This window comes from Dendrobates tinctorius, unplaced genomic scaffold (genome assembly GCF_039654945.1).
Source record: "Dendrobates tinctorius isolate UK_male_01 unplaced genomic scaffold, ASM3965494v1 ptg000548l, whole genome shotgun sequence".
NCBI lineage: Eukaryota > Metazoa > Chordata > Amphibia > Anura > Dendrobatidae > Dendrobates > Dendrobates tinctorius.
In genome coordinates, this window is record NW_027362206.1 from 955633 (window position 1) to 968165 (window position 12533).

Below are 12533 nucleotides of genomic sequence, written 5' to 3' on the forward strand. Positions count from 1 at the left end.
CTCAGGGTCTGTCCTGTGGCAGTGTCCCCTCCTCCTCCTCCTCAGGGTCTGTCCTGTGGCAGTGTCCCCTTCTCCTCCTCCTCAGGGTCTGTCCTGTGGCAGTGTCCCCTCCTCCTCCTCCTCAGGGTCTGTCCTGTGGCAGTGTCCCCTCCTCCTCCTCCTCAGGGTCTGTCCTGTGGCAGTGTCCCCCTCCTCCTCCTCCTCAGGGTCTGTCCTGTGGCAGTGTCCCCTCCTCCTCCTCCTCAGGGTCTGTCCTGTGGCAGTGTCCCCTCCTCCTCCTCCTCAGGGTCTGTCCTGTGGCAGTGTCCCCTTCTCCTCCTCCTCAGGGTCTGTCCTGTGGCAGTGTCCCCTCCTCCTCCTCCTCAGGGTCTGTCCTGTGGCAGTGTCCCCTCCTCCTCCTCCTCAGGGTCTGTCCTGTGGCAGTGTCCCCTCCTCCTCCTCCTCAGGGTCTGTCCTGTGGCAGTGTCCCCCTCCTCCTCCTCCTCAGGGTCTGTCCTGTGGCAGTGTCCCCTCCTCCTCCTCCTCAGGGTCTGTCCTGTGGCAGTGTCCCCCTCCTCCTCCTCCTCAGGGTCTGTCCTGTGGCAGTGTCCCCTCCTCCTCAGGGTCTGTCCTGTGGCAGTGTCCCCTCCTCCTCCTCCTCAGGGTCTGTCCTGTGGCAGTGTCCCCTCCTCCTCCTCCTCAGGGTCTGTCCTGTGGCAGTGTCCCCTTCTCATCCTCCTCAGGGTCTGTCCTGTGGCAGTGTCCCTTCCTCCTCCTCCTCAGGGTCTGTCCTGTGGCAGTGTCCCCTCCTCCTCAGGGTCTGTCCTGTGGCAGTGTCCCCTCCTCCTCAGGGTCTGTCCTGTGGCAGTGTCCCCTCCTCCTCAGGGTCTGTCCTGTGGCAGTGTCCCCTCCTCCTCCTGTAGTCATCACCTGTTTTTCTGTAGTAAATGCAGCCGCTGCCTTATCCCTTGCAGCAGGAGACAGGAGGAGCCGTGTGCGGATACCGTAGATAAAGAAGAGACGACAGGTCCTGTGTGTACAGCAGCTGACACCAGAGACAACAGCCTGCACCTCCCGCACAGGAGCAGCTACAGGACCTGCCATGACGTCACCACCATGTGACCATAATGGGCGGAGTTCTATCTCTAAGTCAGATCACATGTACTGACGTCACCACAGGTCCTTCACCTACAGTGCAGCAGCTGCAGGTTGTTGTCTGTGGTGTCAGCCGTTATTATACAGAAGCCTGAAGGTCTCCATCCCCCGACACCATCCACCGCCTGTGACCGGAGCGACGTCCGAGGATGGAGGCAGAGACGGCCCGAAGAATCATCGCCTGCGCCCTGGAGATCATCTCCCTGCTGAGTGGAGAGGTAAACTCCTCTATATTATCATTATCTGCTGAGTGGAGAGGTAATCTCCTCTATATTATCACTATCTGCTGAGTGGAGAGGTAATCTCCTCTATATTATCATTATCTGCTGAGCGGAGAGGTAATCTCCTCTATATTATCATTATCTGCTGAGTGGAGAGGTAAACTCCTCTATATTATCACTATCTGCTGAGTGGTGAGGTAAACTCCTCTATATTATCACTATCTGCTGAGCGGAGAGGTAAACTCCTCTATATTATCACTATCTGCTGAGTGGAGAGGTAATCTCCTCTATATTATCATTATCTGCTGAGTGGAGAGGTAATCTCCTCTATATTATCATTATCTGCTGAGTGGAGAGGTAATCTCCTCTATATTATCACTATCTGCTGAGTGGAGAGGTAATCTCCTCTATATTATCACTATCTGCTGAGTGGAGAGGTAATCTCCTCTATATTATCATTATCTGCTGAGCGGAGAGGTAATCTCCTCTATATTATCATTATCTGCTGAGTGGAGAGGTAAACTCCTCTATATTATCATTATCTGCTGAGTGGAGAGGTAATCTCCTCTATATTATCATTATCTGCTGAGTGGAGAGGTAAACTCCTCTATATTATCACTATCTGCTGAGTGGAGAGGTAAACTCCTCTATATTATCACTATCTGCTGAGTGGAGAGGTAAACTCCTCTATATTATCATTATCTGCTGAGTGGAGAGGTAATCTCCTCTATATTATCACTATCTGCTGAGTGGAGAGGTAAACTCCTCTATATTATCACTATCTGCTGAGTGGAGAGGTAATCTCCTCTATATTATCACTATCTGCTGAGCGGAGAGGTAAACTCCTTTATATTATCACTATCTGCTGAGTGGAGAGGTAATCTCCTCTATATTATCATTATCTGCTGAGCGGAGAGGTAATCTCCTCTATATTATCATTATCTGCTGAGTGGAGAGGTAAACTCCTCTATATTATCACTATCTGCTGAGTGGAGAGGTAAACTCCTCTATATTATCACTATCTGCTGAGTGGAGAGGTAAACTCCTCTATATTATCATTATCTGCTGAGTGGAGAGGTAATCTCCTCTATATTATCATTATCTGCTGAGTGGAGAGGTAATCTCCTCTATATTATCATTATCTGCTGAGTGGAGAGGTAATCTCCTCTATATTATCACTATCTGCTGAGCGGAGAGGTAAACTCCTTTATATTATCACTATCTGCTGAGTGGAGAGGTAATCTCCTCTATATTATCATTATCTGCTGAGCGGAGAGGTAATCTCCTCTATATTATCACTATCTGCTGAGTGGAGAGGTAATCTCTATATTATCACTATCTGCTGAGTGGAGAGGTAAACTCCTCTATATTATCACTATCTGCTGAGTGGAGAGGTAAACTCCTCTATATTATCATTATCTGCTGAGCGGAGAGGTAATCTCCTCTATATTATCACTATCTGCTGAGTGGAGAGGTAATCTCCTCTATATTATCACTATCTGCTGAGCGGAGAGGTAATCTCCTCTATATTATCACTATCTGCTGAGTGGAGAGGTAAACTCCTCTATATTATCATTATCTGCTGAGCGGAGAGGTAATCTCCTCTATATTATCACTATCTGCTGAGTGGAGAGGTAATCTCCTCTATATTATCACTATCTGCTGAGTGGAGAGGTAAACTCCTCTATATTATCACTATCTGCTGAGTGGAGAGGTAATCTCCTCTATATTATCATTATCTGCTGAGTGGAGAGGTAATCTCCTCTATATTATCATTATCTGCTGAGTGGAGAGGTAATCTCCTCTATATTATCACTATCTGCTGAGTGGAGAGGTAATCTCCTCTATATTATCACTATCTGCTGAGTGGAGAGGTAAACTCCTCTATATTATCATTATCTGCTGAGTGGAGAGGTAAACTCCTCTATATTATCACTATCTGCTGAGTGGAGAGGTAATCTCCTCTATATTATCACTATCTGCTGAGTGGAGAGGTAATCTCCTCTATATTATCACTATCTGCTGAGTGGTGAGGTAAACTCCTCTATATTATCACTATCTGCTGAGTGGAGAGGTAAACTCCTCTATATTATCATTATCTGCTGAGTGGAGAGGTAAACTCCTCTATATTATCACTATCTGCTGAGTGGAGAGGTAATCTCCTCTATATTATCACTATCTGCTGAGTGGAGAGGTAATCTCCTCTATATTATCACTATCTGCTGAGTGGTGAGGTAAACTCCTCTATATTATCACTATCTGCTGAGTGGAGAGGTAATCTCCTCTATATTATCATTATCTGCTGAGTGGTGAGGTAATCTCCTCTATATTATCATTATCTGCTGAGTGGTGAGGTAATCTCCTCTATATTATCACTATCTGCTGAGTGGTGAGGTAATCTCCTCTATATTATCACTATCTGCTGAGTGGTGAGGTAATCTCCTCTATATTATCATTATCTGCTGAGTGGTGAGGTAATCTCCTCTATATTATCACTATCTGCTGAGTGGTGAGGTAATCTCCTCTATATTATCACTATCTGCTGAGTGGAGAGGTAATCTCCTCTATATTATCATTATCTGCTGAGCGGAGAGGTAAACTCCTCTATATTATCATTATCTGCTGAGTGGAGAGGTAAACTCCTCTATATTATCATTATCTGCTGAGTGGAGAGGTAATCTCCTCTATATTATCATTATCTGCTGAGTGGAGAGGTAATCTCCTCTATATTATCACTATCTGCTGAGTGGAGAGGTAATCTCCTCTATATTATCACTATCTGCTGAGTGGAGAGGTAATCTCCTCTATATTATCATTATCTGCTGAGTGGAGAGGTAAACTCCTCTATATTATCATTATCTGCTGAGTGGTGAGGTAATCTCCTCTATATTATCACTATCTGCTGAGCGGAGAGGTAAACTCCTCTATATTATCACTATCTGCTGAGTGGAGAGGTAATCTCCTCTATATTATCACTATCTGCTGAGTGGAGAGGTAATCTCCTCTATATTATCACTATCTGCTGAGTGGAGAGGTAATCTCCTCTATATTATCATTATCTGCTGAGTGGTGAGGTAATCTCCTCTATATTATCACTATCTGCTGAGCGGAGAGGTAAACTCCTCTATATTATCATTATCTGCTGAGTGGAGAGGTAAACTCCTCTATATTATCACTATCTGCTGAGTGGTGAGGTAATCTCCTCTATATTATCATTATCTGCTGAGTGGAGAGGTAAACTCCTCTATATTATCACTATCTGCTGAGCGGAGAGGTAATCTCCTCTATATTATCACTATCTGCTGAGTGGAGAGGTAAACTCCTCTATATTATCATTATCTGCTGAGTGGTGAGGTAATCTCCTCTATATTATCATTATCTGCTGAGTGGTGAGGTAATCTCCTCTATATTATCATTATCTGCTGAGTGGAGAGGTAAACTCCTCTATATTATCATTATCTGCTGAGTGGAGAGGTAAACTCCTCTATATTATCATTATCTGCTGAGTGGAGAGATAATCTCCTCTATATTATCACTATCTGCTGAGTGGAGAGGTAATCTCCTCTATATTATCACTATCTGCTGAGCGGAGAGGTAATCTCCTCTATATTATCACTATCTGCTGAGTGGTGAGGTAATCTCCTCTATATTATCACTATCTGCTGAGTGGAGAGGTAATCTCCTCTATATTATCATTATCTGCTGAGTGGAGAGGTAATCTCCTCTATATTATCACTATCTGCTGAGTGGAGAGGTAATCTCCTCTATATTATCATTATCTGCTGAGTGGAGAGGTAATCTCCTCTATATTATCATTATCTGCTGAGCGGAGAGGTAAACTCCTCTATATTATCACTATCTGCTGAGCGGAGAGGTAATCTCCTCTATATTATCATTATCTGCTGAGTGGTGAGGTAATCTCCTCTATATTATCATTATCTGCTGAGTGGAGAGGTAAACTCCTCTATATTATCATTATCTGCTGAGTGGAGAGGTAATCTCCTCTATATTATCACTATCTGCTGAGTGGTGAGGTAATCTCCTCTATATTATCACTATCTGCTGAGTGGAGAGGTAATCTCCTCTATATTATCACTATCTGCTGAGTGGTGAGGTAAACTCCTCTATATTATCATTATCTGCTGAGTGGTGAGGTAATCTCCTCTATATTATCACTATCTGCTGAGTGGTGAGGTAATCTCCTCTATATTATCATTATCTGCTGAGTGGAGAGGTAAACTCCTCTATATTATCATTATCTGCTGAGTGGTGAGGTAATCTCCTCTATATTATCACTATCTGCTGAGTGGTGAGGTAATCTCCTCTATATTATCATTATCTGCTGAGTGGAGAGGTAAACTCCTCTATATTATCATTATCTGCTGAGTGGAGAGGTAATCTCCTCTATATTATCACTATCTGCTGAGTGGTGAGGTAATCTCCTCTATATTATCACTATCTGCTGAGTGGAGAGGTAATCTCCTCTATATTATCACTATCTGCTGAGTGGTGAGGTAAACTCCTCTATATTATCATTATCTGCTGAGTGGTGAGGTAATCTCCTCTATATTATCACTATCTGCTGAGTGGTGAGGTAAACTCCTCTATATTATCATTATCTGCTGAGTGGTGAGGTAATCTCCTCTATATTATCACTATCTGCTGAGTGGTGAGGTAAACTCCTCTATATTATCACTATCTGCTGAGTGGAGAGGTAAACTCCTCTATATTATCATTATCTGCTGAGTGGTGAGGTAATCTCCTCTATATTATCACTATCTGCTGAGTGGTGAGGTAATCTCCTCTATATTATCATTATCTGCTGAGTGGAGAGGTAAACTCCTCTATATTATCATTATCTGCTGAGTGGAGAGGTAATCTCCTCTATATTATCACTATCTGCTGAGTGGTGAGGTAATCTCCTCTATATTATCACTATCTGCTGAGTGGAGAGGTAATCTCCTCTATATTATCACTATCTGCTGAGTGGTGAGGTAAACTCCTCTATATTATCATTATCTGCTGAGTGGTGAGGTAATCTCCTCTATATTATCACTATCTGCTGAGTGGTGAGGTAATCTCCTCTATATTATCATTATCTGCTGAGTGGAGAGGTAAACTCCTCTATATTATCATTATCTGCTGAGTGGAGAGGTAATCTCCTCTATATTATCACTATCTGCTGAGTGGTGAGGTAATCTCCTCTATATTATCACTATCTGCTGAGTGGAGAGGTAATCTCCTCTATATTATCATTATCTGCTGAGTGGAGAGGTAATCTCCTCTATATTATCATTATCTGCTGAGTGGTGAGGTAATCTCCTCTATATTATCATTATCTGCTGAGTGGAGAGGTAATCTCCTCTATATTATCATTATCTGCTGAGTGGAGAGGTAATCTCCTCTATATTATCATTATCTGCTGAGTGGAGAGGTAATCTCCTCTATATTATCACTATCTGCTGAGTGGAGAGGTAATCTCCTCTATATTATTACTATCTGCTGAGTGGAGAGGTAATCTCCTCTATATTATCATTATCTGCTGAGTGGTGAGGTAATCTCCTCTATATTATCACTATCTGCTGAGTGGAGAGGTAATCTCCTCTATATTATCATTATCTGCTGAGTGGAGAGGTAATCTCCTCTATATTATCATTATCTGCTGAGTGGTGAGGTAATCTCCTCTATATTATCATTATCTGCTGAGTGGAGAGGTAATCTCCTCTATATTATCATTATCTGCTGAGTGGAGAGGTAATCTCCTCTATATTATCATTATCTGCTGAGTGGAGAGGTAATCTCCTCTATATTATCATTATCTGCTGAGTGGAGAGGTAATCTCCTCTATATTATCACTATCTGCTGAGTGGAGAGGTAATCTCCTCTATATTATCACTATCTGCTGAGTGGAGAGGTAATCTCCTCTATATTATCATTATCTGCTGAGTGGTGAGGTAATCTCCTCTATATTATCACTATCTGCTGAGTGGAGAGGTAATCTCCTCTATATTATCACTATCTGCTGAGTGGAGAGGTAATCTCCTCTATATTATCACTATCTGCTGAGTGGAGAGGTAAACTCCTCTATATTATCATTATCTGCTGAGCGGAGAGGTAATCTCCTCTATATTATCACTATCTGCTGAGTGGAGAGGTAATCTCCTCTATATTATCATTATCTGCTGAGTGGTGAGGTAATCTCCTCTATATTATCACTATCTGCTGAGTGGAGAGGTAATCTCCTCTATATTATCATTATCTGCTGAGTGGAGAGGTAATCTCCTCTATATTATCACTATCTGCTGAGTGGAGAGGTAATCTCCTCTATATTATCACTATCTGCTGAGTGGAGAGGTAATCTCCTCTATATTATCATTATCTGCTGAGTGGTGAGGTAATCTCCTCTATATTATCACTATCTGCTGAGTGGAGAGGTAAACTCCTCTATATTATCATTATCTGCTGAGCGGAGAGGTAATCTCCTCTATATTATCATTATCTGCTGAGTGGAGAGGTAATCTCCTCTATATTATCACTATCTGCTGAGTGGAGAGGTAATCTCCTCTATATTATCACTATCTGCTGAGTGGTGAGGTAATCTCCTCTATATTATCACTATCTGCTGAGTGGAGAGGTAAACTCCTCTATATTATCATTATCTGCTGAGCGGAGAGGTAATCTCCTCTATATTATCACTATCTGCTGAGTGGAGAGGTAATCTCCTCTATATTATCACTATCTGCTGAGTGGAGAGGTAATCTCCTCTATATTATCATTATCTGCTGAGTGGAGAGGTAATCTCCTCTATATTATCATTATCTGCTGAGCGGAGAGGTAATCTCCTCTATATTATCACTATCTGCTGAGTGGAGAGGTAAACTCCTCTATATTATCACTATCTGCTGAGTGGAGAGGTAAACTCCTCTATATTATCACTATCTGCTGAGTGGAGAGGTAAACTCCTCTATATTATCACTATCTGCTGAGTGGTGAGGTAATCTCCTCTATATTATCACTATCTGCTGAGTGGAGAGGTAATCTCCTCTATATTATCACTATCTGCTGAGTGGTGAGGTAATCTCCTCTATATTATCATTATCTGCTGAGTGGAGAGGTAAACTCCTCTATATTATCATTATCTGCTGAGTGGAGAGGTAAACTCCTCTATATTATCATTATCTGCTGAGTGGAGAGGTAAACTCCTCTATATTATCATTATCTGCTGAGTGGAGAGGTAATCTCCTCTATATTATCACTATCTGCTGAGTGGAGAGGTAATCTCCTCTATATTATCACTATCTGCTGAGTGGTGAGGTAATCTCCTCTATATTATCACTATCTGCTGAGTGGAGAGGTAAACTCCTCTATATTATCATTATCTGCTGAGCGGAGAGGTAATCTCCTCTATATTATCACTATCTGCTGAGTGGAGAGGTAATCTCCTCTATATTATCACTATCTGCTGAGTGGAGAGGTAATCTCCTCTATATTATCATTATCTGCTGAGTGGAGAGGTAATCTCCTCTATATTATCATTATCTGCTGAGCGGAGAGGTAAACTCCTCTATATTATCACTATCTGCTGAGTGGAGAGGTAATCTCCTCTATATTATCATTATCTGCTGAGCGGAGAGGTAATCTCCTCTATATTATCATTATCTGCTGAGTGGAGAGGTAATCTCCTCTATATTATCATTATCTGCTGAGCGGAGAGGTAAACTCCTCTATATTATCACTATCTGCTGAGTGGTGAGGTAATCTCCTCTATATTATCACTATCTGCTGAGCGGAGAGGTAATCTCCTCTATATTATCACTATCTGCTGAGCGGAGAGGTAATCTCCTCTATATTATCATTATCTGCTGAGTGGAGAGGTAATCTCCTCTATATTATCACTATCTGCTGAGTGGAGAGGTAATCTCCTCTATATTATCATTATCTGCTGAGCGGAGAGGTAATCTCCTCTATATTATCATTATCTGCTGAGCGGAGAGGTAATCTCCTCTATATTATCACTATCTGCTGAGTGGAGAGGTAATCTCCTCTATATTATCACTATCTGCTGAGTGGAGAGGTAATCTCCTCTATATTATCACTATCTGCTGAGTGGAGAGGTAATCTCCTCTATATTATCACTATCTGCTGAGTGGAGAGGTAATCTCCTCTATATTATCACTATCTGCTGAGCGGAGAGGTAATCTCCTCTATATTATCATTATCTGCTGAGTGGAGAGGTAATCTCCTCTATATTATCACTATCTGCTGAGTGGAGAGGTAATCTCCTCTATATTATCACTATCTGCTGAGTGGAGAGGTAATCTCCTCTATATTATCATTATCTGCTGAGCGGAGAGGTAATCTCCTCTATATTATCATTATCTGCTGAGCGGAGAGGTAATCTCCTCTATATTATCACTATCTGCTGAGTGGAGAGGTAATCTCCTCTATATTATCACTATCTGCTGAGTGGAGAGGTAATCTCCTCTATATTATCACTATCTGCTGAGTGGAGAGGTAATCTCCTCTATATTATCACTATCTGCTGAGCGGAGAGGTAATCTCCTCTATATTATCATTATCTGCTGAGTGGAGAGGTAATCTCCTCTATATTATCACTATCTGCTGAGTGGAGAGGTAATCTCCTCTATATTATCACTATCTGCTGAGTGGAGAGGTAATCTCCTCTATATTATCATTATCTGCTGAGCGGAGAGGTAATCTCCTCTATATTATCATTATCTGCTGAGCGGAGAGGTAATCTCCTCTATATTATCACTATCTGCTGAGTGGAGAGGTAATCTCCTCTATATTATCACTATCTGCTGAGTGGAGAGGTAATCTCCTCTATATTATCACTATCTGCTGAGTGGAGAGGTAATCTCCTCTATATTATCACTATCTGCTGAGTGGAGAGGTAAACTCCTCTATATTATCATTATCTGCTGAGTGGAGAGGTAATCTCCTCTATATTATCACTATCTGCTGAGTGGAGAGGTAATCTCCTCTATATTATCACTATCTGCTGAGTGGAGAGGTAATCTCCTCTATATTATCACTATCTGCTGAGTGGAGAGGTAATCTCCTCTATATTATCACTATCTGCTGAGTGGAGAGGTAATCTCCTCTATATTATCACTATCTGCTGAGTGGAGAGGTAAACTCCTCTATATTATCATTATCTGCTGAGTGGTGAGGTAATCTCCTCTATATTATCACTATCTGCTGAGTGGAGAGGTAATCTCCTCTATATTATCACTATCTGCTGAGTGGAGAGGTAATCTCCTCTATATTATCACTATCTGCTGAGTGGAGAGGTAAACTCCTCTATATTATCACTATCTGCTGAGTGGTGAGGTAATCTCCTCTATATTATCACTATCTGCTGAGTGGAGAGGTAATCTCCTCTATATTATCACTATCTGCTGAGTGGTGAGGTAATCTCCTCTATATTATCACTATCTGCTGAGTGGTGAGGTAATCTCCTCTATATTATCATTATCTGCTGAGTGGTGAGGTAATCTCCTCTATATTATCATTATCTGCTGAGTGGAGAGGTAAACTCCTCTATATTATCACTATCTGCTGAGTGGAGAGGTAATCTCCTCTATATTATCACTATCTGCTGAGCGGAGAGGTAAACTCCTCTATATTATCACTATCTGCTGAGTGGTGAGGTAATCTCCTCTATATTATCACTATCTGCTGAGCGGAGAGGTAATCTCCTCTATATTATCACTATCTGCTGAGCGGAGAGGTAAACTCCTCTATATTATCACTATCTGCTGAGTGGTGAGGTAATCTCCTCTATATTATCACTATCTGCTGAGCGGAGAGGTAATCTCCTCTATATTATCACTATCTGCTGAGCGGAGAGGTAAACTCCTCTATATTATCACTATCTGCTGAGTGGAGAGGTAAACTCCTCTATATTATCACTATCTGCTGAGCGGAGAGGTAATCTCCTCTATATTATCACTATCTGCTGAGTGGAGAGGTAAACTCCTCTATATTATCATTATCTGCTGAGTGGAGAGGTAAACTCCTCTATATTATCATTATCTGCTGAGTGGAGAGGTAAACTCCTCTATATTATCACTATCTGCTGAGCGGAGAGGTAATCTCCTCTATATTATCACTATCTGCTGAGCGGAGAGGTAAACTCCTCTATATTATCACTATCTGCTGAGTGGAGAGGTAAACTCCTCTATATTATCACTATCTGCTGAGCGGAGAGGTAATCTCCTCTATATTATCACTATCTGCTGAGTGGAGAGGTAAACTCCTCTATATTATCATTATCTGCTGAGTGGAGAGGTAAACTCCTCCATATTATCACTATCTGCTGAGTGGAGAGGTAATCTCCTCTATATTATCACTATCTGCTGAGCGGAGAGGTAAACTCCTCTATATTATCACTATCTGCTGAGCGGAGAGGTAAACTCCTCTATATTATCATTATCTGCTGAGCGGAGAGGTAAACTCCTCTATATTATCACTATCTGCTGAGTGGTGAGGTAAACTCCTCTATATTATCACTATCTGCTGAGTGGAGAGGTAATCTCCTCTATATTATCACTATCTGCTGAGTGGAGAGGTAAACTCCTCTATATTATCACTATCTGCTGAGCGGAGAGGTAAACTCCTCTATATTATCATTATCTGCTGAGCGGAGAGGTAAACTCCTCTATATTATCACTATCTGCTGAGCGGAGAGGTAAACTCCTCTATATTATCACTATCTGCTGAGTGGTGAGGTAAACTCCTCTATATTATCACTATCTGCTGAGTGGAGAGGTAAACTCCTCTATATTATCACTATCTGCTGAGTGGTGAGGTAAACTCCTCTATATTATCATTATCTGCTGAGCGGAGAGGTAAACTCCTCTATATTATCATTATCTGCTGAGCGGAGAGGTAAACTCCTCTATATTATCACTATCTGCTGAGTGGAGAGGTAAACTCCTCTATATTATCACTATCTGCTGAGTGGAGAGGTAAACTCCTCTATATTATCACTATCTGCTGAGTGGAGAGGTAAACTCCTCTATATTATCATTATCTGCTGAGCGGAGAGGTAAACTCCTCTATATTATCATTATCTGCTGAGCGGAGAGGTAAACTCCTCTATATTATCATTATCTGCTGAGCGGAGAGGTAAACTCCTCTATATTATCACTA

The 12533-nt window shown here is 41.8% G+C and overlaps 1 protein-coding gene and 1 pseudogene across 2 annotated transcripts in view; one reads left to right on the forward strand and one right to left on the reverse strand.

The window, feature by feature from the left end:
- LOC141078373 (uncharacterized) overlaps positions 1-1048 on the reverse strand; it is an 82866-nt pseudogene extending 81818 nt beyond the window's left edge.
- Positions 1049-1214: 166 nt separating this feature from the next.
- The window catches only part of LOC141078374 (uncharacterized), a 205693-nt gene continuing 194374 nt past the window's right edge, over positions 1215-12533 (forward strand). Inside the window, exon 1 of one of the 2 annotated variants that reach the window (XM_073565119.1) lies at positions 1215-1352. In XM_073565119.1, coding sequence (XP_073421220.1) covers positions 1284-1352 — 69 coding nt within the window. In that variant the 5' untranslated portion in view covers positions 1215-1283. The remainder of the gene's footprint in view (positions 1353-12533) is intronic. The other variant, XM_073565120.1, reaches the window with a different exon arrangement.